The sequence below is a fragment of the Elephas maximus genome, chromosome 19 (genome assembly GCF_024166365.1).
Source record: "Elephas maximus indicus isolate mEleMax1 chromosome 19, mEleMax1 primary haplotype, whole genome shotgun sequence".
Lineage (NCBI taxonomy): Eukaryota > Metazoa > Chordata > Mammalia > Proboscidea > Elephantidae > Elephas > Elephas maximus.
The window spans coordinates 66,930,300-66,957,728 of NC_064837.1; the positions used below are offsets into that span (position 1 = coordinate 66,930,300).

Genomic DNA, 27,429 nt, shown 5'->3' on the forward strand with positions numbered 1-27,429 from the left:
GAGCCCTGGTAGTGCAGTGGCTAAGTGCTCAGCTGCTACCCATCAGCACCCTATGGGAGAAAGATGTGGAGATTTCAGCCTTGGAAACCCTGTGGGGCATTTCTCTGTCCTATAGGGTCGCTATGAGTTGGAATCAACTTGACAGCGATGGGTGTGGGTTTTGGGGTTTGGGGCATTATATGGACTTTGAGATGAGTAAAAATGAAAAGAAACAAGGACAAAACAATGCAAAAAGCCCATCTCCAAGTCAAGTTGCTTTATTTAAAATGATGAACAAGTTTCATCCATGTCAAAGTTAAAAATACCAGTCACAAATGGCAGACCCACAGGCATTCCGTGGTGGACCCCATAGCAGATGAAGCAGAACTCGGAGCCTGCTCAGAGCATCCTGCGACGATGACAGGAGGCCCAGTGTGAGGACAGTACTGCTCTTCTGCAGTGCCCTGTTGCCTGCAGACAGCAGCCCAGGGCTGCTTCTCCTCCCTCGAGATCCAGTGGGCACTAGATAACTTCAGTTTCTGAACTAACAAGGAGACAAGGTGGAGAGCCACCACCTGAGGACACAGAGCTCATCTGGTTTTGCTGTATACAATGTAACATCAATGTGACATCCTGACACAGGCGGGGGTGGGGTGGGGAGATCAGACTCTCCGTGGATTCCATCAGCAGTACTCAGCACACATATCAAAAACAACTGAGGAGTGGAAACGCTACACACAGACAAGGAACCTACAGGTGCGTCCTTATACATCTACCTCCTAGACAGCACTTTTCACGAAACTGACCACAAAGCTCCTGTTCTAGCCCATGCTCTTTTCCAAAACCTAAATCATATCAAGGCTGAACACCTAATACGTTTCTAAAGCGCTCCACCCCGGCCACTTTCTGGCTGATCCTTAATTCCAGTACCGTTAGCTAATTTACAGAGAAGCCCTGCGCTACTGTCCACACACAGCTACCGTGTCAACTGTGCTCTTTCCTGCAGTGCTAAGAAGCCTGGGCTCCGTAAGAATTTGTTTTCCAGGTACAGAAATGGGCGTGCACAGCTCAGCAGCCATGACCAGCGGCCTGTGGACACAGCACCTTCACTGTCCGTTAGCATGTGGGTCCCGGGGGGCCTGAGACCTGGGCTTTTCTTTTCACCATCGCCTCTCCAGCACCTGGAACGGTGGCTGGCACCCATGTACTGCTGAACGCAGGAAGTAGTAACAGAGGAGCAGCTCCAAATATGGGCCAGATATGACTGAAAATGTCCCTGTTTTCAGGGGCTCTCCCATCACACAATTACTAAACCACCCAGAGGCATCTGTGCATGGGAACGAGTACTCCAGGCTGATGGTAAAGCCTTGGTGCCTCCCCTGTTCCCCAAGACCCAGGCCCCTGATGCCCTGGCTGTCTGGGGTCCCCACTCACGTCCTCCCACCCGGCTCCTCCCCAGAAGTAGTTACTAGGCCAAGAACCTTCCTCCAGAGCCAGCACTTTGGTTTGCAGGTTAGCTGCCATCTTAAGAGTAACCGCTACAGAAAGCCTCATATTTTACCCTTCTCCTCCCTGTCGTAGACACTACGCAGGAGAAGCTTCTGCCAGGTGACATGAGAACAAACAGATCCCGGCTTCCTGCTCACTACCCCATCCAGGTCCTTGGCCACCACTCCTCTCACCCTTGGTTCCCGCCTCTTCTGGCTTTGCTTCTCTCTGTGCTCAGCTGGCCCCTGGCGGCAGGAAATGGGTCGGGAGCTGAACCCCTGGCTGTGGCTAGAACAAATTAAATGTGTCCTGTGGTTCTTCATGGGCGGGGGGGGGGGCAATTGCCAAACAGTAGCACGTGACTTGTGCTACACAGATGCTTTCGGGAGAGGCAACTGCATACCTGCCAGGCAGGCTGGACCTCCTGACTCTGAGTGTTGCTTATCAAACAGGAATTGCCTTCAGCATATGGAGAAGGAACTGGGTCGCTCATCTTCAAATTCCCTCTCCAGCATCCCAGCTGCTGGCGAACAGGCTCTACCGCAACCCCTGGTGGCAAATAGCCATTTTTTTCTTCATCTGTTTAAAGGGAAGTTTAGAGGGGGACAACTGGTAGGAAATTGAAAAGCTGGCATAAAATTGAAACAAGGGGAAATGAATTCCCCTGTACTGTTTGTGGTGGTTGTTGTCAGGTGCCGTTGAGTTGGATGCACAAGAGAATGAAACACTGCCCGGCCCCGCGCCATCCTCACAATTGTTGCTATGTTTGGACCCATTGTTGCAGCCGCTGTGTCAGTCCATTTCGTTGAGGGTCTTTCTCTTTTTCGCTGACCCTTTTTTCAAAAAAAGGTTTTTGAAGATAAGAAAACTTCTTTTAAAACACAGGAGGTGGTACACTAACCAGATATCAAGTACAAAGAGATTACACATTCAGGGTTTGACTCTCCTCACACCCAAACACACATTGAACCCCCCATGCTCCAGAACAGGGAACAGCTGGAGCTGCTGCCCTGGCCTCAGGCCCTTGTGGGAGGAGAGGGAGCAGTGCCAACCACAGGTAATGGGGTGGGTGCTGCCTCTGAGAAAAGTGGCGGAAGCTGTCCTACCAACCCAGCTACACACCTGGGTGGGCATTTTATGGGGAAGAAAGGTGAATAATACAAGACAGGGACCAGTGGCCTGGAGCCAAGCCATGTGCTCCTGGGTCCGGAAATGAGAATAGCCTAACATGGGACAAGGGACCTGGATTCTCCTGGCCACACCCACCTTCAGGGATACTTTGAGAAGCAACAGCACACAATCCTAACACCTCCACATAAACCCTCCAGAACACTACGACGAGAGCTCCTTCTCCAGCCGGGCAGTCCCTGCATTCCAACCCAGAATGTGCTTTCTGCCCGCACGTCCCTAACGAGCCCTCTCTTATTTTTAGTTGAATTTAGGGGGAGATTAAGGCAAGTAGATACATCAAGAGGGCAAGAGATGAAACCTGCTGGTCAACCCCCAAATATTCATACCAGAATTACTTGAGTATAAACAGATCCCCAAAGACTACAAGAACCACCTCTGAGTTCATTCCCTGCACACAATACAAGCCCCCCAACTTTATGCTGTCAAGCCAAACATAAAGCACTCTGACAGAGCTTCCTACTTCCGGATCGCGTGGTGGTAAAGAGTGGGACAAACTTATCAGACTGCACCCGTTTATAATTCAAGTTCTGTGAGGAGGACACATGAATACCTTCCCCATAACTGTACTTAAACAAGACCTCTAATGTGTTGTTATTATTAACCCCCCTCCCCAAATAAAATCACACCACATAAAAATGCCTGAAACTGAGCAGCCTCTCTGATCGTGGAGAACAGATAAGAGATCATGAGCGGTACTGAGCAGCGGCTGGAGGAGCTGGCGGGGTGACTGCCATCGGATGCGTCTCTGGGAGCTCACACCCCCAGCACTTCTTACACATGATTGGTTCACACGAGTCATGGTCGGCTCACCACTTGCGATGTCTCTGCTTGTACGCACTGGCTCTGGGAACAGCTGACGTGCTTTACAAATGTCAATTCCATTAACAGACACAACGAGATGCTGCAAGGACTGCGGCCCTCCAGCCTCAGTGACCACCAGCTCAATTTACGGGAGACAGCACACAGCCTTCATACCCATCACCGCGTGAGCCTTCAGCATTTTCACTGGGCTTGGCGTGTTTTCAAACTTCCTGGTAATCTAGTCCTAGTAAGCGGTACAAACAGCATTTGACGGAAGATAGGAGCTTGGACCAGAGAAGGACTGTCCCAATTCAAAGAAGACAAAGAAGGTAGGAGCAGAAGAGGTGAAAATCGAGTTGGGGGGCTGCCAACAGTGCACACTGGAGCCACCTCAGGGAGTCTCTTTACTTGCTCAGGGGTGAGCCCGGCTTCCACAAGTGTCCCTAATCCTGCCAAGGAAAGTACAACTGCCTGTAATCAGCATGTAGACAGCACAGGTGTGCAAAGCTGGAAGAAAATGGTTAAAAGCAGAGCCACCACCCCTGGACCCCCATGCTAAAGTAATGCCAGGGCTTTCTTTAAAAATTTTTCTTACAAATCAGAGTCACACATCAAGAGCAGATACACATACGTAATACAGTCACGTGCTGCAAAACGTCCATTCAGGCAAAGGCCTCACATACATTCCTGGTGCCAACCCCTGTAAAGCCTATGATACTAAAACTGTGAGCTACATGCAATGGTTCATAACAACAAACGGGCACTATCTCATGCCACGGGTCAGAACGTTATTATTACCTTAAAGATTTCTTAGCATAACTGGAAGTGTTCTTTAACGTTTTCTACGCATAGAGAAGCACACCATATGCTATGTACTAAGACAAACATGTGACTGACTGACGTTGGATAGGAACTGTGCCTAACTGTTCCAACTGAGAGGCAGCTTTAGGAATGGACAACATTTGTAATCCGGGCGTTGTCTGTGTGTAACATGGTGCTCACACAACGCTGAGGTCACATAACGTCCTATTTCATAGAACGTACTGTGCAGGTTAAGTGATGTACGACTGGAGAAAAAGCTACAGAATAATGGAAAAAGTTATGCACCTCAAAGCAGATAAAGAAGCCAGAGGAGAAATCTCAGTGTAACTGTGGTGAGGACAACCAGAGCTGAGAAATGCTCATCACAGCCCAATAGATTCCCTTGAATAAAACACATGGATTTCTCCATGGAATTTTCCCCAGACCACAGAGAACACAGAAAAAACAACAGAAAGACTGTGGGTCCTAACCTTTCATAACACATCTAAGAGAACACCCAGCTGATCAGAAACACCAAGAACATACCAGGAACGTCCACCAGGGGCAGTGAGGGGAGCCACTTAGAATCCTACGAACTTCAGTATTTTCCTATCTTCCCACAATCTCACCTCCTGATGCTACAGACAGACATGCTTCAACTAGCACCCTGAAAAAGGTCGTTGGGATCTAAAAACTGCGGACACGTGCCTCTGAGCCTGTGAACGTGTCCAGCACGAGGACGGGAGCTGGCAAAAAAATTCCCTTAAACTGATCTTAAGTTTTAACTTACTAAGATCCAATCTTGTCTCTGAAGAAAAAAAAAAAAAAAAGTTGCAGATATAATAGGTAGCTTGAGATTTCAAAAAACATCTGAGAGCTTTGCCACTGTCTGACTCGGCCTGAGCACTCAAAGCTCCAATGGCGAACCCAGAGACAAAGCAAGAGGCCAGGCCCCTGCTACTACTGTCACAGGCCCGAGGACACACACCTGGAGTCACTGCTGTCCCCCAAGACCACAACAGGGAGAAGAGCAATGAGGAGAGGGTCTGGTGTTCTCAAAGGAAAAGAAATTTCAAAGATATAAAATGGATTCCATTTTTATTCAATAACGCAAAGGGTTTCCCTGGCACCGTTCACACAGATCCTTGCCTTTATGCATGAAACAAGCCACATGCGTCTGCACTGGCTGCAGAGGGAAAAGCTACTGCTAGCAGATGTGAGATGCACGGATCCCCATCCCACGAGCATCCTCGTCCTCTGGCTCTGCTCGGCCCTCCCCTTGGCTGCAGGCTCCAAAAGGCTGCCTCCCCGGGCCCTACCCTCCTCTGCGTGCGCGTCCTTCTACACAGACAGCGGCGTGCATGGTCACCTGGAGGAGCTGCGCTCTTTGCTCACACAGTCATCCTGGGAGGTGGTGTCCCCGTTCCCCATCATGCCACACGTCCTCCTCTTCTTCCTGCGGTGCACCATCCCTTCACCTTCGGACCCAGACTCACACTGAATATGGAGAAGAAAAATAGGAAGTCAGCCAGGTACAACCTACTTCTTTACTGAACGAACCTCTGACCTCAGGAAACAAACCCTGCACAAAGCTGTCATTTACGGTAAACCTGTGACAGTCTCACTCCTCCTTGTCCAGTGATTCTGCTCCTTAAGAGCTGCAATCACCCCTAAGATGCCGTTATTCTCCAGCGGAAGGGTTATCTGTTTGAAGTCAGGATGCTTATTCTTAAAATAGGAGCCCTGGTGGTGCTGGTAAAGTGCATGGCTGCTAACTGAAAGGTCAGCGGTTGGAACCCACCAGCCACTGTGGGAGAGAGATGTGGCAGTCTGCGTCTGTTAAGATTACAGCCCTGGAAACCCTATAGGATAGTTCCGCTCTGTCACAGAAGGTTGCTAGGAGCTGGAATCAACTTCATAGCAATGGGCTTTTTTTTTGGTTTGGTGGTACAATGGTTAAAAGTCTGGCTGCTAACCAAAAGGTCGGTAGTTGGAACCCACCAGCAGCTCCTCGAGTAGACCTGATGATCTGCTCCCGTAAAGATTACAGCCTAGGAAGCCCTATGGGGCAGCTCTACTTTGTCACTTGGACTGGCTATGAGTTGGAATCGACTTGACAGAACAGTAGTTTGTAAAATATTTTGCAGTCAACACCCTGAAATGCACCTTGGAATCTCACTGCACCAACACAGAGCTAGACACGCCGAAAAAAGTACAGCACTCGACACTTGTAAGACACACTCCCGAAGTGAGAACAGGCTCCGTTAGTGGGTCATGTAGAGCCAGGCAACAGGAATTTTGTCTGCTAAAGGCGCAGGATCCTCTCACCCAGCACCACGTGAGCTTTGCCAAGTCCCTGGATCTGCTGTGTTTCCAGGCTGACACTTTCCCACCCACAGAAGAAACTCTTCACATGGGCTCTGAGTCTAAATGACCGAGTCTGAATCCCTGCCCTGCACTTCGCTGTGTGATCCTGGGCCATTTACTTAACCCAAACCCCAAATACCCTCTTGACCTCCTGAGGCTGTTGTCACAATTAACATATGCTATGAAATGGCAACATTCACCCTGCAGCGGGTGCAGTTTTTAGAAGACAGTGAAAAAACACTCGTGTCTTCCCATTTCCGAGCAGGAGGAGGAGGTCACACCTGGTTTTAACTGGGATGTGCTGACAGGAGCAGGGAGGGCAGGCGAGCTGGTGGGCTGGGCCTCACCTCAGAGTCTGAGTCGGACGAGCTGGAGCTGGACGAGCTGGAGGAGTCGCTGGAGCTGTCGGAGGCGATTCCCGTGGATTCCTGCAGGTCAACGGAGTCTGCCAGGACCGCCAGCTCGGGGTGCTCTTGCTTCAAGATCCTGAGAGACAAGGAGGCTGTTCTCAGGGCTGCAATGCACAGCAGCACCACACACATGACTGAGACACAGAACTGAGGCCCGTGTCTCTCAGAAGCACGTAGGGGTGCTGGGTGCGTCCATGCAGAATGGGTCCTGCATAGTGTTGGGGACACAAAGCCGCAGCCTGGGAGCAGAAACCTCCACATACACTCCCCTGAAGAGGAGACAGTATGCTCACTACCTGCGACCCGCTCCCACCTGCACAGAGGAGCCGACACGCTGCCCACACGGGACCCAAGGTCGCTGAGGCAGTCTTGGTATTCCCCTTGGAAGGAACAAGTCTCCTTCCCCAGTTTTGTTTCTGAGCCTTTCCTATATATATATATATATTTTTTTTCAAAAAAACCTTTCCTTTCCACAACACAGCACTTACTGACTAGAGTCATGCCTGGTTAAATTCTATCTGTAAGAGTGAAAAAATCCAGTTTCTCAGAAACACGAGGTGTCAAATAACAGAGACAGCCCCCCAGTACTCAGAAGATAAAACCAAACTGGACTTTGAGGGGCAGGCCTCCCCTTCTGGAACCTGAGCTGGCATCCACTGTCATCAGTGACAAAAGACCTGCTGCGTGGCAGGGCTGGTGGAGTGACCAAACCACAGCATGCAGCGGCCTGCGGAGCAGAGCGAGGGGGCCTCCGACGCCCCAGAGTCCAGGGAGAACAGAAGCCACCACCCTTGGTGGCCCTCTCAGCAGGGGGGCTGAGCCCTGAACAAGCCGGAACCCCTCTCTTACCCCGAGAGCTGGTCCCTCCAGGTCAGGGTTGGGACACAGTGGCACGGGGTGGCTGGGGGTGGCTTGCACTGCCGCTGCCCGTGCGGTATCTGTTCTGTGGATAAACAGAGGAGCTAAGTCTCCAGGGCAGTCACCTCACTCACAAGAACTGAGGAAATACGTTCAAATGGGAACTGTGCTTCCAGGTAAGAAAAAGAAATAACCAAAACCAAAACCAAACTCAAACAAAACTGCTTATTTCATTAATGCTAGCTTTGGAAAAACAAAAAAGAAAAAAAGAAACAATCCCAATCATGACCACACTGTGACTGGCTTTGCTCAAACATGCAGAGTCTCCACCGGCCACCTCGAGGCTGGCAAATGCCTGGAGAACAGCCCTGACTGCGGGCCCACTCTCCTAACCCACGAGGTTCAGCGGCCCTGGCTTTTCCCTGGCTCCGCTAAGATCGGCACACGCTCCTCCAGCAGTGGGCACTTTCCATTTATCTCTGGGGTGGGAATCAGAACAAAGCAAACCTAAGAGAAAAAAACTTCTCTCACCTATACCACTTCCTCGATAACTTTGGTCTCCCTCTTACCGTCTTGTGCCATACCACAGGGAAGTTGGTACTGCTGGCAAAGTTCTGGGTGATGGCAATGGTGGTGTCAAGATTGAGGACAACATGCCACCAGCCTCCTAAAATCCAACAGAATAAACAGTTAAACAAGGTTTGGTTCCGGACACAATTATTACACGACACAAACTTCAGAAACTATCCATAAGGGGGAGCCTCACAAACACGGGGTCTAGAATGGGGAACACACTCTGACCCAGGGATGGGCAGACGATGTTGTCTTTGTAAGTAAAGTCTTGCTGGAGCACAGCAACGCCCATTCGTTTACGTCTGTGGCTGCTTCTGTGCAACAATGGCAGAGTAGTCCTGACAGAGGCTGTCTGGCCTGCAAAGCCTAATATATTTACTACCTGGCCCTTTACGTAAAAAGTTTGCCGATTCCTGCTAACCCAAATCTTTGACCAAAACTGTAAAGGCAGCAAGTTCTAGGACGAGGATAAAAACCAAACCCATTGCCGCTAAGTCGATTCTGACTCATAGCGACCCTATAGGACAGAATAGAGCTGCCCTATAGGATTTCCAAGGAGTGGCTGGTGGATTCGAACTGTCAACCTTTTGATTAGCAGCCATGCTCTGAACCACTGCACCTCCAAGAGCTCCAGGAGAGGGATACCCATGTTTTAAAAACTCTCTTTCGTGTGCTTAGCATATTAAGATACTGTGTAGTTTTCAGGTGTGGGATTTCCTGCCTGCTAGCCCTGGTGGCACGACAGTTAAGCGGTCTGCTGCTAACCAAAATGTTGGCAGTGCAAACCCACCCAGTGGCTCTGTGGGAGAAAGACCTGACAATCCACTTCTGTTAAGAATTACAGTCAAGAAAACGCTACGGGGCAGTTCTACTGTCAAATGGGATCACTAGGAGTTGGAATCCACTTGACAGCACCCAACAACAACTCTAAATTGGAGTCTCTGGGTGGTCCAAATGGTTAACATGCATGGCCGCTAACTGAAGGATTGGAGGTTCGAGTCCACCCAGAGGCACCTCAGAAGGTAGGTCTGGTGATCAACTTCTAAAAATCAGCCACTGAAAACCCTACATAGCACGGTTCTACTCTGACACCCATGGAGTTGCCATGATTTGGAATCTGCTGGAAGCAACGTTTCCTGCCTCAACACACCCAGGGCTACACTGTATCAAAAGCCCCGTTTACAGAAGACACTAGGTACTCTCTATGGATAAAGATTAACAGGACCTTCACGCGCCATGAAGTTCAACGGTTTTATACTTAGGTTACAGAAAACGTGGACAACAGCCTCCTGAGCACTTGAGACCATAGCTAACACAAGTTAATTATCAGCTGTGGATACAGAGTCAGATCGTTCAAAGTCTGGATGGTTGTTTTCGTCAGGTGCCATCGAGTCCACTCTGACTCACAGTGGCCCTATGTACAACAGAAAAAAACACTGCCCGGTCCTGTACCACCCTCACAGTTGTTTCCACATTTGAGCTCATTGTTGCAGCCACTGTGTCAATTCGTTTCATTGAGGGTCTTCCTCTTTTCTGCTGACCCTCTATTTTACCAAGCATGATGTCCTTCTCTAGGGACTGGTCCCTGTCAGTGTGCAAAGGGATCTTCTTACTCTATAGCTCTGCTCCAAAACGATAAACTACTGAAATAAAAGGATGTACTTCCTTCTAGTTCATGTATACCTGGTACGAAGACAGTCTCTCCTGGTTTTTGTAAGATTTCCAAGGGTTTGAATTCGGGTGGCCAGGTTGGGAGCTGTGTCCGGGGATGAATGATGTTAAACCAGGTGATAGCTTCGTCTTGCTGGTTCCCTCCTTCTTCACGGGTCACCTTGATGAGTTCCCTGGGCGTGCTGGTAGGGAACAGGCACCAGCGCTTGTGCCCCTGAACTAAGGCATTCCAGGCACTGGTGCCCAGAGGGTCGATGTGGATTCCCGTTCCAGATCGTGGTGGTCCCATCACAAACCACCTGTAGGATGGAAACATCAAGATCTGAGCCGTGATGTAAACACACATACACACACACAAGATGTTAAGTTTTTCGTTTTTATGCAGTATTTTACTCCTTGTTTGCAGAAACTTCACATTAAGCATGAATTATTTGCAACCAACAAGAGAATAAAGGGCTTTTGAAAGAAAATCAACCCTTTAACGTGCACTCTGGGCGTTAAATCAGTTATATTGTTACTTTAAGTTTTTCTCTCATTTACTAAGAAGCCTCACTAACGCCACCTTAAAGTACAAAAAGGTTAAACTGCCTTGCTACAATCACTCAGTCGGTTATCCCCTCTCCCTGTCTGCCTGACTCCAACGTCTAAGCTGTAAGGAGGGGAGTGCTCCAGCTAAAGCTTTCCTGAGGCACAGGCATGGGGCACGGGGCCACACCCAGGCAGTCACATGAGCTGAGTTTTGACTCCACTGGGTTGTAGGCTGCATCCAACAAGGGTGCTATTTGAAAGGTTACAGACACCGATCCCCTGGGTGGCTCACAGAACAGACTTTAGCTTAGGGGCCCATTATCACCGGGGTCCTCATGCTGCTGACCTGGGTTGCAATCTGCAGCACACGCCTTGACAACTCCTTGGGCAAAGCAGGGTAGACCCTGGAGCAATGGTGAGATGCGAATGGAAGCTGCTGTGACTAGGTTACAAACAGTGGACTGCCCCAGAAACCATATTTTGACAAAGCCCAAATCCATTTGTTTCAATTAGGCTGTGACTGTGTAATGGGCAGAGACCAGTATCTTTTTGTCTTTCAGAGACTACACGTTCTAGTACATTGAAAACGCTGAATGCACTGTGCACGGACCAATCCCTAACAGATAAAAGGAAAACCGCAGATGTGGCTGATTGCTGGGTTCCCATTATTAGAACTCTCCTTGTACACCAGTGGTTCAACTTTGGTTGCACACACAAATCAGCTGGAGAGCTTTAAGAAATCCTGCTGTACAGGCAGCACCCCGGGCCGATCAATTAGACTCTCTGGCAGGAGGACCCAGGCAGACATCAGTAGCCCCCTAAGCAAGGTCATCATGCAGCCAGAGCTGAAACACTCGCTCTTTTGGAAAAACGTTAGCTGACTGAACTAAAAAACCACTAAAGGTGAGCTAACAGACGCTGCCATAAATAAAGCTTAACCACACAACTGCGGGGTGCCTTACCTGTAAGGGGGCCTGCGCTTCTCCCCTGCATACTGGAACAGATCATCAGTGAAAAATTTGGGCACCTTGTAGTCTTCCAAGAGCTTCCTTCTTTTGGGGTGTTCACCATAGCTGCTGTCGAAAATATAAAGGGGGCTGTCGTCTCTGGTACTCTCCATATACTCAATGTAGTATTTCATCTTCATCTTCACGGAGTAGCCATCGTTGTCTTCACCACACTTGAACTTCTGGTTCCGGTATTTCCTTTTGAGGCGTTCCAGAGTCCACTTCTCCTGGGCAGACCAGCCCTCTTGGGCATTCAGCAGAACCACGGGCTTGTAAGGTCTTTCGTATCGTTCTACAAATTCTTCCACTGACAGCTGTAAAGCGTCTGCTCTTTCCACGTTATCCTGAGAGAACGAGAAAAGACCCGACCAGTTAAAAAGAAGTCCGGTGACACGATGAAAAAGTCTGCCTGGGCCAATCAGCAATAGCAAACCTAAGGAGCCAGATTCTTGTTCTGGCTCCTCCTGGGCGTGCAGTGGGGGTGGAAGAAGCCCGCGTGCGTGTGAACACGTTGCACCCAGCGCCACCCCAGCAGGGGTGGGGGACTTCGCGAAACTGCCCACCCGTGGGCCTTGCCAGCCAGCTCCCCTAGGGCCCCGCCGCCTAAAGGGGTGGAGGGCGACAGACAGTCTTGTTGGGGGCGCCAAAAGCGTGAGACCCCAGTTGCCCAGGCAGGCGAGTGGCTGCCGCATGGAGGAAGGAGGCCCGCCCTAGAGTCCGGGCCTCGACTGTCCCCGAGTCCGCGGTGCGCAGGTGAACCTCTCGGCGCTCCGGGATGCCGCGCTCGGGGCGGGCCCTGGGAAAGTGCGTGGCCGCTCCGATGCCCACGCCCGGCCCCGCGTGCCCGGCCCGCTCACCGCCACGGCCGCCGGGTTCAGCGAGAAGCTCTCGTAATAGTTGTGCCGGGTCCAGTCCAGAGAGTCCTTCAGTTCTGGCCGCGCACTCCGCTTGGCCTCGCGGATCCGCTTCTTGCTCTTGTGGTTCATCCTGCGGGGTCACCAGCTGGCTCCGCGACGACCTCGGGCGCAGCTCGCTTCCTGCCACCAAGGCGCCCCCCTCCCCAGCCCGGGTGGCGGCGGTGGCGGCGGCCCCCAAATGCCCTTCCCGCTGGCCCAGCGCCTTTAAAGCCGCCTTCCAGAAAATTCACTCCCTAACCACCTCCCCAGCCTTGGGTTGGGCGTGCGGCGCCGTCTTCCCCGCCCCCGAGCCTCTTGCGGTCATCCATTGGCCTCCGCGCCTGCAGGGCCGCCCTCAGCCACACCGAGCCTCCGCCATCTTGGGAAGGTCAAGGAGAGGGAAGAGCCGCATCCCCAGCAGGCGCCCCGCCCTCCCTGCGCCCGCTTCCGGGGTGCGTCACTTCCGGCCTCCCTCCGTTCCCTGTTTCCGGCCGGGCCCTCCACCGCTGCCTGTTTTTCTGTTTCTTTTCTGGTTTGGTTTGGGCTTGCTCTTCGCGCTGCGCGACCAAGTCGCCCACGTGGGGCTTTTCTTCTTGCCGCCAGGTTGTAGCGAGCAGGCGGGGCCGTGGAAGGGCCACGTGGCGCCGGCGTGGCGGCCCGACCCGGTCCCGCGTGTCTCCGCGCACGCAGCCTGGCAGCTCGGCGTCCTCCGCTGCTCCCTGTCGCCCCGGGGGCCGCTAGCGACGCCCCTCCCGGGGAGCGTGTCTTCCAAGGGTATGTGGTCCGGGCCCAACACTTTCGGTTCTCGGAGGAGCCGGGCCCGGGAGCCGAGGGGGCCGTGCTGGAGGTCCACGTCCCGCAGGTGCGTTCTTCCTCCCCGGCCGGCCAGTGGTGCCTCGCCGGTGGCGCCGAGAGCAGGAGCGGTTCTGAGCAGACGTGGCTGGGTGTAGCTGTAGAGATGGATGGGGAGAGAACCCTCAGCTTCGTCAGCTTTCTTCTTTAGGTTGTGCCGCAGAGCAGAAAGGTTTGGTGTGAGGCCCTTTGGCAGGTTAAATGCCTCTCTGGAAGAAATCTGGGTACCCTGCCGGGAAGGGGGCTGTCCATACCAAATATTTCCTGCCAGGACAGTAGCATTCTTGACATCTGTTGTTTTCTTCGATCTTGCTGAAGGGCTTTCTAATTCAGCGTTTTCTCTCGGGTTTGAATAAATTCTGAGACCCGGAATTCCAACTCTCACTGCCCAAGTAGTTTTTTGGGTTGGCGCCCACTACTTTGAGCACGCATCTGTCACAAAACTCATAATAATCTTACGGATGTTCAGTTGTTCAAAGCACTTCCACATTGCAGATTTCATTTGATTACATCAGGAGCCCGTGAAGTACATGTGTTAGTCGCATTTTAACATGAACAGCTCCAGAAGTTAAAGGCTGAAGTGGAATCCGTTTGAGTCTCCAAACGCCTTCGCATTCAAATACCCTTTTGGATTACTCTCGAAATTTAGGGGTGAAGATACTCTCTCTGAGTATAGAAACCCCTTTACACCCAAATCTGCCCAACTCGTTTCTCTGGTCAGAATCCTTGGCTCTTCATTGCACTGCTGGGTGAAATCCAGGAGAATGGGAGCTCCAGCAGGAGAGGCATTCTGGTTTTTTGTTCACGGTATGCCTATTCTTAGAACAGTGCCCACAGCATGTTTTAGGCACTAATATTTTTGTTGAGTGGATTGAAGGATTAAGTCCTGTTCCCCGGGGACAGCGCAATGAAGCCCTTTACCTCTGATACTTCTTCAGCCTCCCTACCTACCACCCCAGATGACAAAAGAGTTGGCAGGTTATCCATTTCAGGTAATAATTGAGGACTCAATGCCTCCTTTGTGCCTGGCACTGTACTAAGTAAGTGGTTTGCTTTTGATCTTCCAGTTACTCTGTGAGATAGTATTTTGCCCTTGAGGAAACAAGCACAGAGAGGTAAAGTAACTTGTACAAGGTCACACAGTTAGTAAATGACAGGTCTGGAGTTTGAACTCAGGCAGTTTATTGCAGAGGTGTGAGCTATGTTATGTGACCTCCCTAAATACCATACTGTTATGATTCTGTGCCTTTCCAAAGGCTTTGTACACTGCCTGCCTAACTTCAGGATTCAGCTCTACTCCAATCTCTTCTAGGAAGCCTTCTAGGACCACACTGCTTTCCATTAGTGTACCAAGTTATGCCTGGATTTAAGACCCTCCAGTGTCTTACTGCACTTAGAATAAAATCTTAACTTCTTACTGTGGCCTACAAAACCCCCCAAGGTCTGGCCTTCCCTTTTGACCTTCACTTACAGGCACAACATGCCTCCAGCCCCCAGGCCCACTCCGCCAGGGCTGTCCAGGCTCCAGCTACTGAGGCCTTCCAGTTCCTGCCTCAGGGCCTTTGCCTGCATCATCCTCTTGGGGAACTTTTTGAAAGGGGTTTTCAGTGGCTGATCTTTGGAAGGAGATTCCTGGGCCTTTTTTCCAAGCTGCCTCTGGGTGGACTTGAGCGGCCAGCCTTTCAGTTAGCAGTCTAGAGCTTACCTGTTTGGGCTTCCCAGGGATTACTTACTGTCTCACATCACCGTCTCGTTCGTAGCATTTACCACTAACCAAAATTATATGCTTGTTGCGGCCTCTCCTCGGTAGTATATATACTCCATGAGGATGGAGACCTTGTCTTTCACAGCTACATCCCCAGCCTAGAACAGTGCCTGGTACTCATGCACTGGATACTCACTGAATGATTATGAACTGTGCTTATCATATAGTACTGCAGCTAAATCTGTCTCCTTGTAGGCTGTGAACTCCTGGAGAGCAAGGACTGCCATTTTTTTCCTTTTTTAAAAAACTTCGTTGGGACTATACACAGCTATGGAAACCCTGGTGGCGTAGTCGTTAAGTGCTACAGCTGCTAACCAAAAGGTCAGCAGTTGGAATCCACGAGGTACCCTTTGGGAACTCTACAGGTCAGTTCTACGCTGTCCTATAGGGTCGCTATGAGTCGGAAGCGACTCCATGGCACCTGGTTTGTTTTTTTTTTTTGTTTTATACACAGCTAAACGTACACCGTTTCTACAGTTCAGCTACATTGATTATTCAAATTTTGTAACCATTCTCATCCTCCTCTTTTGAGTCGTTCCTTCCTCACTAACATAAACTCACTGCTCCCTGAGGTTCCTATCTAATCTTTTGAGTTGCTGTTGTCACTTTAATCCTGTGTAAACCAAGCCCAAACCCATTGCCATCACAGCGACCCAACAGAACAGAGTAGAACTGCCCCATAGGGTTTCCAAGTAGTGGTTACTGGATTCAAACTGCCGACCTTTTTGTTAGCAGCCGAGCTAAACCACTGGGAGATAGTTCTTAAAATAGCACAATGCTCAAGGCAGACATTTCTTACTAGTTGCGGTGGATTAATTACTTTGTGTGTGGCCTTTCTAGCCACGGTTTTGCAACTCCCAACCAGGTGATTGTGTGATAGGGTGATTGTGGCCTACTAGGGGAATTGGTCAGTTTTGTCTTAAAAGAGCCAATTCTGAGTGAGGGGGAGGAGCCCACCACCAAAGAAGACCCAGTGGCTTGGTCGTGGGCTTCCTGGCCACGGAGAGAGAAAGCTGAGTACCTTTGGGTAGAGACTGAGGGCCAGGGAGAGGCTATCCTGATGGAAGAACTGTATCCTGAGTGTTTTTGAGCCTGAATTCTGTTATTTTCCTAGTAAGCCCCATAATTGTGAGTATGGTCCGTGAGTTACGTGGCCATTGCAGTGAGTTATCCAACCTCACAGAGAATGCTGTGGGAAGGTTGGTGTCAGAATTAAAGATGGCGGAGCAAAGGGGCTTGTGTGACCTCCGGCTCATGAGAATCAGCCTTGGGCTGTTGACCTTTATTCTCTTCACCCTTGTGAGGTATGAGGTCGGGCACTGCCCTCAAGGTGTTTTCACACTAGTTAAGCTAAACTATCATTTGGTTGTAAGAAGACTTCAGGCAGGGGGTATTTTTGGTTTAAGGTTTAAAGATTAGTTCCAAAGGTTCATCCAGCCTCCAAGGCTCCAGAAAGTCTGGAGTCCATGAGAACTTGAAATTCTGTTTTGCATTCCCTTCCTCCTCCCCTTTTGATGAAGATTCATAGGATATTTGATCAAAATGTTCAGTAATGGTAGCCAGCCACCACTCAGTTCTTCTAGTCTTATGGCAAAGGTGGCAGTTGTTCATGGAGACAATTTGCCACACATTCCATATCCTCCTATTCCTGACTCATCTTCCCGTTGCCCCAGGTGAACAGAGACCAGCCGTCATGCTTTAGATGGCAGCTTGCAAGCTTTTAAGACCCAGGTGTTACACAGAACTAGGAGGCTGAACAGAAGCACTGAACACATTAGACCGATTAACTGGGATGAGGGACTGCCATTTTTGTAATAGATGCTGGTGTTTGCACTCAGTAAATACTGTATAAATATTCCAGTTTCCAGCAGATTATTTATGACAAAATATCTTGACAGGTCCTGCATCTCCAATATGGAATGTATGTCTGGCCCTGTGCTGTGGTCCTGGCCCAGTACCTGTGGTTTCACAGAAGGTCTCTGCCAGGCAAGGCAGTATTGGAGGTAAAAGTGGCTCTGGAGGCTTCCAAAATACTAGGTTATGCTCAGATTTGTGTCCATATGCTAGTCAGTTGGTTTTTATTAAATGTTCTCAACAATGAAACTTGTCTTCTAAAACAGGGGTTAGTTCGGGCCAGTGTCTAAGGCCTGTGAACTAAGAATACTTAACATTTTTTAAGCGTTAAGAAATGTTATCCCAAGCTCCTTTCTCACCATCCCACCTGGCTCGACTGAAGCCTCGAAACTTTTCTCAAGAGTGCAGAAGTGGTAGATTTTCAGTGCTTAAACCCCAAAGCTGACAAATTAGAAGCTTAGCGTTTTTTAACTATAAACTTGCATTTCAGCCAAAAGTTAGTACTTCACTTTTTTTCCAGTGGCCTAAAAGGATCATCTTGCCAGAGAACACAAATAAGACAACAAAGTGATACACTTAGTTGAAATTTGCTGTTTTAATTCCAAGGAGTGTGTATAATGCTAACCTCAGGATACCTGGTAAACAGTCCTGGGAAAACTCATGCCTTCAGCTGATTTACCAAGTGGCTTGCACTTTCGAAGCTAAACTGGAAATAAGCCTCTTTAATCAAAAGCCCTGCTGCTGTCAGGTTTTAAGCACAGACAAGAAGTTAACTTAAAATTGGTACTTGGTTACCCAGTGACAAGACTTGCTTATGACCTAGTCACCTGTGCATCTTTTAAATATGAAAAGTTGGCATCCCATGGAATGAGAACTATTGTATATTTTAATTTGTACTTCATATCAGTAAACAAACAAAAGCCCAAACCTGTTGTCCTCCAGTGGATTCTGACTCATAGTAACCCTGCAGGACAGAACAGAACTGCCTGTGCCCCCAGGGTTTCCTCATGGCAAGACAGATTAAGTGTCCCGAACTTCTTCCCTGTACATACTGAGCAACAAAACGTACAATAAGTTTGGAAATAAATACTAGATCCTGACTGATTTCTGACAGCACATCTGTCAAATACAAAGCCTGAGCTTCCTTCACTTAGTAAATGCGATGTTTAATTATGGTACAGATACTTACATCACAAACCTAAACTTGTACTTACACACCAACCAGGTGTTTGTCAAAGACCGAAGCAAGGATGAAATGCTGCAAGACTAAGATCGCACAATCTTTTTAATTCTATGCATACTTCTGAAATGCCATCTTTAAACTTCTAGATTGGAGCTGGGGTGAGCCTTCCAGGAATTCTGGCTGCAAAATGTGGCGCTGAGGTAATACTGTCAGACAACCAAGAACTGGCTCATTCTCTAGAAATCTGTCAGCAAAGCTGCCAAATGAATAACCTGCCACAGGTCCAGGTTGTAGGGCTAACATGGGGCCACATATCTCCTGATCTTCTGGCTCTACCACCACAGGATGTTATTCTTGCATCTGATGTATTTTTTGAACCAGAAGGTAAGCTTTTTGCTTTTTTCAACCATAAACTGAGATGTAATGTTTGTTAAGCAGAAAAACCTATTAAATAGTCCTTTCTCCTCAGACTTTGAAGACATCTTAACTACGGTATACTTTCTGATGGAAAAGAACCCAAAGGTCCAATTGTGGTCTACCTACCAGGTTAGAAGGTGAGCCTGAATGATCCTGGTTTACTCTCAATTTTATGTGTTAAAACTCAAGCCTTACTAACTCCTACTTTCAAGAAAAAATTTAAAAACGTACATAAAGAACAAAAAATCTGTGATTTTTAAAAACTTTTTTTTTTTTTTAAGCGCTGACTGGTCACTTGAAGCTTTGCTCTATAAATGGGATATGAAATGTGTCCACGTGCCTCTGCAGTCTTTTGATGCAGACAGGGAAGATATAGCAGAGTCTGCCCTCCCAGGAAGACATACTGTTGAAATGCTGATCATCTCCTTTGCAAAGGGCAGCCTCTGACTCACACCTATGAACAGTTTCACTGAGTAGCAATGTGGCTTGATGACCTACCATTCAGGAGGCCATTTTAGCTTTGAGGGTAAAAGCAGTGCGATTTCAAGATGGTAACAGCTGCTGGCCTTCGATTACTATGCTGGATCACCTAGACAACACTCATGACTAACAATCACGAAAACAAAAATTAAAAGACTTGTGCACAAAAGGAGTTGAACTGTTCCTCAGTCATTACATAGGGCACAAACCAGGTTTTGAGAGTGGTGGACTAAGAACCTCAATAAAGCGCCACCATAACATTTCCAATTCTTTAGGGCAAGTCAGCTACTTCACATCTCGCGTTCACACTGATACAGCCAGTGATTTTCACAGAACAGGCACAGAAGTCTTTTCAAGTAAATGGGGGGGGGGGGGGGGGCGGGGAGGAAAAAAAGACCAAGACATATTCTGAGAAAAGCTAACACCAAAAAAATGTTTTAATTAAACTACAGAAACAATGGTTATAGTACAGAATATTCATAAGCAAAAAGGTACACCAGGGGTTAAGTACTTACAAAGTTACAAACCATTTGCTTCCTGAACATTTTTTTTTTTCCATATTTAAGTTCATACATGAAGATGACTGGATTTACCATTTCGGGGATGAAGGGGAAAAAAAAGGTGTGTTTATCATCAGCTAGATGTGCTCACTGTATGCTCCGTTATTTATATGCAAGGCCCGGGTGACTGGAAGTGCAGTTGTCAGGCATTTTAATAAACTGGACAGCCATTTGTTTCTGCACGACAAGGCAGCTTTACACAGGAGCAACCAGGAGAAAACAGGAAACAGCCAAGCACTCTGCACTGCAACACGCCACCTTAACAGCTAACCAGCATTACTCAACTGCTACACAACTGCGCCTAGTGCACAAAAATACATAAGAGAAGAGATTAGAATTGTGTTTGGTAAACAATCCTTCCAAAATATCAAGTCTTTTCACCTGAAAAGTCTTTATACAAATTTGGGTTCAGATTACCATTTAGATCTGAAGGTAAATAGCATATACAAATTTACACCAGCTTTTGTAGGTTTTTAATTTTAAGGAAGGCAATGTTGAGTCAATCTCTTGACAGCTTTAGGCTATTCAGCAAGTAATGGCTGCACACGTTTCCTTAAAAAGTCAGGAGGCCACAAATTACCAATCTGTTTAATTTCAAACAAAAAAAGTCAGCACTATACAAACAAAAATGAAATTTTACCTTAAATATCCAAGCCAATAATGAAATCTGAAGTCGTTCACCTCACTAAATTACAAGAAATTTGAATAACAGCAACAAAATGGCACATAAAATGAAGTTTGCCACCTGAGGCAATGTTTAAAACAAGTAAAAAGTTAGACAAATGTTACAAAATAACCTTTTCAATAGCCAGTTGCTTGTTCCAAGGACTCTGATGGACTGAATTTTTGTGTGGTCCTTTCTCCCCAAGTCCTCCATTATGTTGCTTGCCGATACATCTAGGTTTGAAAAGAAATAAGTTGAGTTTACCTTCCATTACTTTCAAAGTACCAAAGTGTGTGTGGTTTCAATCTCAGGCATGTACTTACTAAGGCTCTGGTGAAACAAGTACATTACAGTAAGGTTCCACCCAGCCATTATCAAGATTTTTAAAGGCCCAATCAGGAAACTTTCAAAGGCTACCATCAGCATTTACAAGTTTGAGCTTGTGTATTCTTGGCCAAATAACCAAGGTTAAAAAAAAAAAAAAAAAAAGGTGAGGGGAGAAAAAGAAAAAAGGGCTGTATTCAAACAAAAACAAATTGAAATCAGAAAACTAGTTTCCTTTGTGAGGCAAATTTTTAGTTTGCAAATGAAATATTTGGTAATCGAGAATGAATGCTTTAATATCTGAGCTACTTAGGGCCCTTTCCTTTTAAAAAATAGGACCAAACAATTTGAGTTAAAGACACACTATCCTTTCCCCACCCAGTGCAATACCTGCGAACTTTTTTTTGGCTTCCAAAAGTTTATTGTGCTTCTTATTGCAATGCGTTTGCCACATCCACTAGAATATGAAGTCCCAGTCAGTACCATAGCTGAACTGATTGTTTTCTCTAAGAGGATAGTGCATCTTTAACGTTTAAAGACAAACCTGGCTCCAATACACGCCCACAGAAACTGGTCCCTGGAGGATCAGCCAAATCAGTTAAAATCTGCAATACTGGCCAATATTCTTTTATCAAACAGGAGACCGCAGCTTTAAAGGGGAAAATGCAGACGTTGGATAAAAACAGCAAGAAATAGTCATTTTCATCAATAGGTCTCAAACAGTTCACGAAACAGCCATTATCATCTAGTCTTTACACACAGCCTCTCTGCAGACCCCTCTTCTCTCCATATCACTCCCAAAGCTGAGTAACCTCAGAGCCACACTCCTCGCGGCAGGAGTCCCCTCTATAGGAACAGGCTCTCCAACACCACTCGAAGCCCCATTTACGACTTTAGGCTTGTGTGCCTCGGACCCCGTGGCCATTACCATGGTTTTAAGAGGACACCGCTCCTTCCTCTTCCGGAGACTTGGGCGGACTCTTGGATCGCGACCTGGACTTGGACTCCCTCTTGGACACGGGCGGAGGACTCCGGGACCGGGACCGGGACCTGGAGCGCGAGCGCGACCTGGAGACCGACGACGACTTGGACTTGGACCTCCGCGCGGACCTGGACTTGGACGTGGAGCGCGATCTGGAGCGCGTGCGGGACCGAGACTTGGAGCGGCTGTAGCGGGATCGGCTCCGGGACCGGGAGCGGCTGCGGCTGCGAGAGCGGCTGCGGCGGCGGCGCCGGGGGCTGCGGGCGGAGGGGACGGTCACGGAGGCCCCGCCCGCCCCACCGCGCGCCCGCCCGCCCGCCCGCCATTATGTGGCTGCGGCCGGGCCCGCGACGCCATTTGCCGAGACGCGAGGCGGGCCCGCCCTTCCGCCATGCCGCCGCCCGGGGGTCGCGTCCCCGCCGCCCGCCGGCCCGTCCGCCCGCCCGCGCCTCGCTGGGCCCCGGGCCGCTCACCTGCGACTCCGCCGTCCGTAGCCGCTGCCGCCGTACCTGCGCGGGGGCGGCCCGCGGCGGCTGTGGTGCGAGTCGGGCGGGCGGCCGTAGCGCGCCATCTGCACGCGCAGCTCGCGGCCGTCCAGCACGGCGCCGTCCATGGCGTCCATGGCGTCCTCGGCGTCGCGCTTGTCGTGGAAGCGCACGAAGGCGAAGCCGCGGGACTCCTTGGTGTAGCGGTCCCGCGGGATGTACACGTCGCCCACGCGCCCGTACTTCTCGAAGACGCGCCGTAGCGTGTCGGGCGAGGTGCGGTAGGTCAGGTTGTCCACCTTGAGGGAGGTCATGCCCTCCACGTCGGGGGGCGGGCGGCCGTAGCTCATGGTCTCGGAGGCTCGGCCCGCGGCCCGGGGCTGCGCGTCGGGAACTGGCGCCCTGGACGGGCCGCGCGCGTCGGCTGAGGCGGCGGGACTGCCTCACAACGCTCGGCTCGACGCCGCGCCTCAGCGAAGGCAGCCGCTTCCCGCGTGGAGACGCTTAGAAACTGGCAGCGAGCCCCGAGCAAACCCACTCCGCACCCGACGCCACCTGAGAGACAAGTGGGCGGGCTGAGCCGCCAGCGCCGATTTATAGGGCTGCTCACAAAATGGCGCCCGCGCCACCCGGAAATGAATCCCCTGATTGGCTCGTCCCGCCCCGCCCCGTAACGTCGCCGCCGCGCGGCCGCCCCCGCTGGGCGCGCCTGCGCGGAGCGTGGCGACCTGGCCGAAAAGCGCGCAGTCACTGCTGGCGGGCGGGGGGAGCGGTGCGTGCGGGCGGTTGGAAAGCCCGCCAAACGCTTTTTCCGCCTGCAAGGCAGCTGCGGGAACGCTCGGGCCGCGGGAAGAGGCGGCGTGCTCCTATTTTGGCTCCGCCTTTTTTTCCACGCTAGTGTCGGAGGTCCGAGCTGCTTTTCTCTCTAGACCTCAGTTCCGCCTCTTCCAGAGAATTACTCTTCTATTAGCTTCCCTGGGTTCCGGGTTTCCGCAGACCACGCCGCCTCCTCCCCAGGCCCTTTCCTGCAGCCCCGCCTCCTCAACCCTGGGTTCCCGCTTGTAGCCCCATTATCTTGGTCCAGGGGCTCGGTTCTGCTCCCCTACTGGGGGAGCGGACGCCATCACCGCGCGCCGTCTCTGCCCTGGCGGGCCAGGACTACATATCCCAGCAGGCCGAGCGCGGCTGCGGTCAGGTGACCGGGTCGCCTAACCCGCGTGACTCGGGGCCCGGCGGGCGGGGCCGCGCCGGCAGCTGCGAGCTCCCCTTTGGCCTGTTAATCCACTCGCCGGCCCCTCAACCTGGAGCAGCGACGTTATTGGCTCTTCTCCGGGTGTGGGCACTTCCTGCTCGGACCTTATCCTAGGAATGTCCTAATTCTTTCCGTGGGGACAACTTCACTCTAAGCCCGGGATTCTGATCCAAGAACGGGCAGTTGACAGCTCGGTTGCCTTGCTCCCGTATCCGCCTTTTCTGACCATCTCATTTTCTTCAGGATTGTCAGTGGGTTCGCCCCGAGGAGAGCTGACTGCCCGGGGCTGCTGCTGCTGGCCTCCAGCAGAGCCGAGCCAAAATGTCCCCGGAATCCAAAAAGCTTTTCAACATCATTATTTTAGGAGTTGCCTTTATGTTTATGTTCACCGCCTTTCAAACTTGTGGAAATGTGGCGGTGAGTTGGAATCTGTTCTTCCTTTGAAGTTCCTATCATAATGCATTCGAAGATGATAGTAAGCTTTCTTTGTATGTAAGAGCGCATTTAAATTGCCCCATTTATTTTCTCACCTATTCTTCCTCATTTTTTATAGTTAGGTTGGATTTTATATGTCAGACGTTTTTTCTTAATGTGTGATTGTCATTACCGTTTATCTCTCTGATTCAATTTGGGATATGGATGTTGGCCTAGTTATTTTATTGTCTGCATTAAGCTATACGTTAGCGCTTGGATAGTTAGGGAAATAAAACTGAAGACACAGTTACAGCTGTTCTCTCTCTTCTCAGCTTACTGTCTCCAGTTGTGCAGTCTTGTCTTTTCTCTTGGTTAATTTTCAGCATTCTTAAGCCTTGATGTTCATTGACGGATTGTGAATTTTGACTTCATTTTCTATCTTTGAGTACCTGGAAACAGATTTCAGCAGGGACAGAGATTGCATAAACGTTGCCGTTGATTAGTTCTATCTTTCACACAGCAAACTGTCATCAGGAGCTTAAACAGCACGGATTTTCATGGCAGTGGATATACCAGGTATTATACCCTATGATTGGTTTTTCTTTGCATGTAACAGGAGTTGCTTGATTCCCATCAGAGTCAGAGGCAATATAATAGTATGATTGGATTAATGGTGGTTACTTTTTTCTGTGTTTAGATTCTTTTGGGGGACATAATAGATAAAAGGTTATACGCTTTAGATTGCATGTGGAATTAGACACTGGGTCTGAAATCCTGGCTTCTCAACTTAACTCCTGCTTGATCTTAGGCAAGTTACTTTTATGAGTCCAGCTACCCTGCTCAGATAATGTGTGAAAGCACTTGGCACAGTGCCTCGCATTTAGTAGGTTTATATGGTGTTGGCAAAGAACATTGAATAGAGGTGCAGCCAGAATGCTCCTTAGAGGCAAAGATGGTGAGACTTTGTCTCACATACTTTGGACTTGTTATCAGGAGGGACGAGTCCCTGGAGAAGGACATCATGCTTAGTAGAGGTTCAGGAAAAAGAGGAAGACCCTCAAGGAGGTGGATTGACGCAGTGTCTGTAACAATGGGCTCAAACGTAACATTGGTTGTAAGGATGGTATGGAACTGGGCAGTGTTTTATCCTGTTGCACATAGCGTCTCTATGAGTAGGAACCGGCATGACAGCAATTGACAAAAGTATCATCGTGATGATGGTTATCCAGTCCTAAATGGAGAGTATTCTTTATATGATTCTGAAACATTTAGTCTTCCTATTTTTGTAATTTTATAACGACTAATACACTGTCATCAGGAGCTTTTAGATTTTAGTTGTTAGTCTCACATTTACAGATGTTGAAAATGAAGTACAAAAACCTTCACGAGGCACCAGTACATTGTGAGAAAAGCTGGAAATGTAACACAATACATACATGTTTATAGCACAAACAAGTTCCTTATTTCCTTGTGATTAAGTATTGGATCATAGCCTCCCTTCTCCCACATCTGTTACTTGGTTCTTTATTACCTGTCCTAAGCCTGACCTTTTATGTGATAGTTGAGAGTAAAACCAAAAACCTGTTGCCGTCTAGTGGATAGTGACTCGTAGTGACCCTGTAGGACCACAGGGTTTCCAAGGCTGTAATCTTCATGGAAGCAGACTGCCACATCTTTCTCCTGCAGAGCAGTTGCTGGGTTTGAACTGCTGACCTTGCTGTTAGCAGTCCAGCCCTTATCTACCATGTCAGCAGTGCTCCTTCCTTGAGAATAAAGAGATGTTATAATATACTCCGTCTTAAGTGGCTAGTAATAATACCACAACTTTTGGTAGTGCTTTGCCTTCCTGTATATCCTAAAGAACAGTTGACACTGCAAGATCCATAAAAACCAGAGAATAGTTTACTATGCATTTGTAAATACCATCATTAGATTTCAACTCATAGCGGCCTTGCATAGAACAGAATGAAACACTGCCTTGTCTTTTGCTATCCTCACGGTCCTTGTAAATAACGGTGGCTAGTTCAGGACCTTTGAAATGGTTTCATTCACACTTTGCTGTAAGATACATGTATAGGGCTGGTTCTACAGACTAATAGTTTTTAAGTGATACCATCAGGTTAAATTAAATTCTGGTTTAACCAGATTATGACTCTGTGCTTGTTATTTATAGTAGAGAAATTTCATCCGATTTCCAGGAGTTGCAGGCTGTTTGGAGAACAGATTGATTGACCAGGGGCTCTGGAGTCAGATTGCCAGGGTTGGAATCCTGGCTTCACCGTACATCAGCTATACAGCTAGACCTTTTGGCAAGTTACTTAACCCTTCTGTGTCTCAGATTTCTTTTTTGTAAAATGGGAGTAATAACAATACCTACTTTATAGAGCTGTTAGGATTGGAAGAGAATATATATATAAAGCCGCAACAACAAAAAAAACCCAAACCCGTTACTGTCAAGTTGATTCTGACTCATAGTGACCCTATAGGACAGAGTAGAACTGCCCTACAGTATTCCCAGGGAGTGACTGGTGGATTCGAACAAACTTCGGACCTTTTAAAGGTTAGCAGTCGAGCTCTTAACCACTATGCCACCAGGGCTTCAAAGTAGGTATAACGTGCTTACTAAACGTTAGCTGTTATCATAATATACTAGCGCATTACTAATTATTCAGGCAAACTTGATTCAAACTTTTGATGGGACTTCAATATTTTGTACGATGAAGAGTTTAATATGACATTCAGCTTAGTAATAGGTTTTTATAAATTTTGACTAAAAACCGTGAGTGCCTGTTAAAATAATCTATGAGTTTTTTAAAAAGTGAACTTTTGAGACAGAGCTTCTTTATCTTTCCTTCTGTGTGTTGTCCGTACAGCATGGCAATTATTTACGGAGTGTTCTCTGCGTCAAATTTGATCACACCGTCTGTGGTTGCCATTGTGGGGCCTCAGCTCTCCATGTTTGCTAGCGGTTTATTTTACAGGTGAGTAGTGGAACGTTTTTTCACTCATTTCTTTAGAACACTTTCACTATATTCAAGCACATAGTATAGGAAGTCCCTGACTTACAGCTGGGTTCCATTCTGACAACTCCGTCGTAAGCCGGTTCTGACGTTAAGTCAGATACCTCATTTTTTTTTTTTTTTTAGTTTTCGTTATTACCTTTTATTACCAATATTTTTATAAATCCAACCTTTATTTATCTTTGGGGGTTGGAAATGTTACATATGAACTTGCAGGTACATTTTAACGTATGTAGTACATGTTAGATTACTTGTGATAAGATGTATTAATAAAAGCAGAAGGTTGTTAAGTGCAGTTCGGTTGTAAGTGGCATTGGTCATAACTGGAATACCTTGTAAGTCAGGGACTACCTGTAAACTTTCCATAAGAACTTGCTGGCTTGACTTTACTGGAATATGGGGACTTGGCTCTCTTCTTCAGCAAAGTCTTAACTAACTTACTGCTCAGGAGCACCATGTTGTTTTAATGTGACAGAATGTGTGGCTATTTGCTTTTGTTTTACTGTTAATGAAAACAGTACCCAAAATAGATCTCTAGGAAGATCGAAAAGGACTTGCTATGAAAGGATGTAACTTTATACCAGTAACGTAATTTTTATATTCAAGC

General features: G+C 48.6%; 4 protein-coding genes across 11 annotated transcripts in view; 2 read left to right on the plus strand and 2 right to left on the minus strand.

Annotated features, from left to right (window-relative positions):
* Positions 1-241: 241 nt before the first annotated feature.
* JMJD6 (jumonji domain containing 6, arginine demethylase and lysine hydroxylase) lies at positions 242-12,940 on the minus strand. 3 transcript variants are annotated; one of them, XM_049858801.1, is made up of 7 exons: positions 12,532-12,939; positions 11,630-12,018; positions 10,152-10,438; positions 8,427-8,562; positions 6,975-7,113; positions 5,630-5,757; positions 242-2,300 (listed from the first exon to the last, which is right to left on the minus strand). In XM_049858801.1, exons 1-7 carry the CDS (start codon positions 12,658-12,660, stop codon positions 2,228-2,230), a joined length of 1,281 nt encoding a protein of 426 aa, XP_049714758.1. In that variant the 5' UTR covers positions 12,661-12,939; the 3' UTR covers positions 242-2,227. The 3 variants fall into 3 exon arrangements, with proteins under 3 accessions (XP_049714758.1, XP_049714759.1, XP_049714760.1); XM_049858802.1 differs by lacking the exon at positions 242-2,300 and adding an exon at positions 2,320-3,908 and having other exon boundaries at positions 12,532-12,938; XM_049858803.1 differs by lacking the exons at positions 242-2,300; positions 5,630-5,757 and adding an exon at positions 7,887-7,980 and having other exon boundaries at positions 6,981-7,113; positions 12,532-12,940.
* A 242-nt stretch (positions 12,941-13,182) lies between these two features.
* Positions 13,183-19,311, plus strand: METTL23 (methyltransferase like 23). 3 transcript variants are annotated; one of them, XM_049858807.1, is made up of 5 exons: positions 13,183-13,432; positions 17,086-17,190; positions 18,371-18,608; positions 18,694-18,778; positions 18,923-19,311. In XM_049858807.1, the coding sequence occupies exons 2-5, from the start codon at positions 17,107-17,109 to the stop codon at positions 19,086-19,088; spliced, it is 573 nt and encodes a 190-aa protein (XP_049714764.1). In that variant the 5' UTR covers positions 13,183-13,432; positions 17,086-17,106; the 3' UTR covers positions 19,089-19,311. The 3 variants fall into 3 exon arrangements, with proteins under 3 accessions (XP_049714764.1, XP_049714765.1, XP_049714766.1); XM_049858808.1 differs by lacking the exon at positions 17,086-17,190; XM_049858809.1 differs by lacking the exon at positions 13,183-13,432 and having other exon boundaries at positions 17,102-17,173.
* A 229-nt stretch (positions 19,312-19,540) lies between these two features.
* SRSF2 (serine and arginine rich splicing factor 2) lies at positions 19,541-22,695 on the minus strand. 2 transcript variants are annotated; one of them, XM_049858804.1, is made up of 3 exons: positions 22,125-22,694; positions 21,598-21,908; positions 19,541-20,578 (listed from the first exon to the last, which is right to left on the minus strand). In XM_049858804.1, the coding sequence occupies exons 1-2, from the start codon at positions 22,484-22,486 to the stop codon at positions 21,605-21,607; spliced, it is 666 nt and encodes a 221-aa protein (XP_049714761.1). In that variant the 5' UTR covers positions 22,487-22,694; the 3' UTR covers positions 19,541-20,578; positions 21,598-21,604. The 2 variants fall into 2 exon arrangements, with proteins under 2 accessions (XP_049714761.1, XP_049714762.1); XM_049858805.1 differs by having other exon boundaries at positions 19,821-21,318; positions 22,125-22,695.
* Positions 22,696-22,764: 69 nt separating this feature from the next.
* MFSD11 (major facilitator superfamily domain containing 11) overlaps positions 22,765-27,429 on the plus strand; it is a 38,188-nt gene continuing 33,523 nt past the window's right edge. The window contains exons 1-4 of one of the 3 annotated variants that reach the window (XM_049858798.1): positions 22,765-23,042; positions 23,632-23,805; positions 24,323-24,378; positions 26,676-26,783. In XM_049858798.1, coding sequence (XP_049714755.1) covers positions 23,710-23,805; positions 24,323-24,378; positions 26,676-26,783 — 260 coding nt within the window. In that variant the 5' untranslated portion in view covers positions 22,765-23,042; positions 23,632-23,709. Of the gene's footprint in view, positions 23,043-23,631; positions 23,806-24,321; positions 24,379-25,975; positions 26,112-26,675; positions 26,784-27,429 lie in introns of those variants that run through there. The other 2 variants (XM_049858800.1, XM_049858799.1) reach the window with 2 other exon arrangements.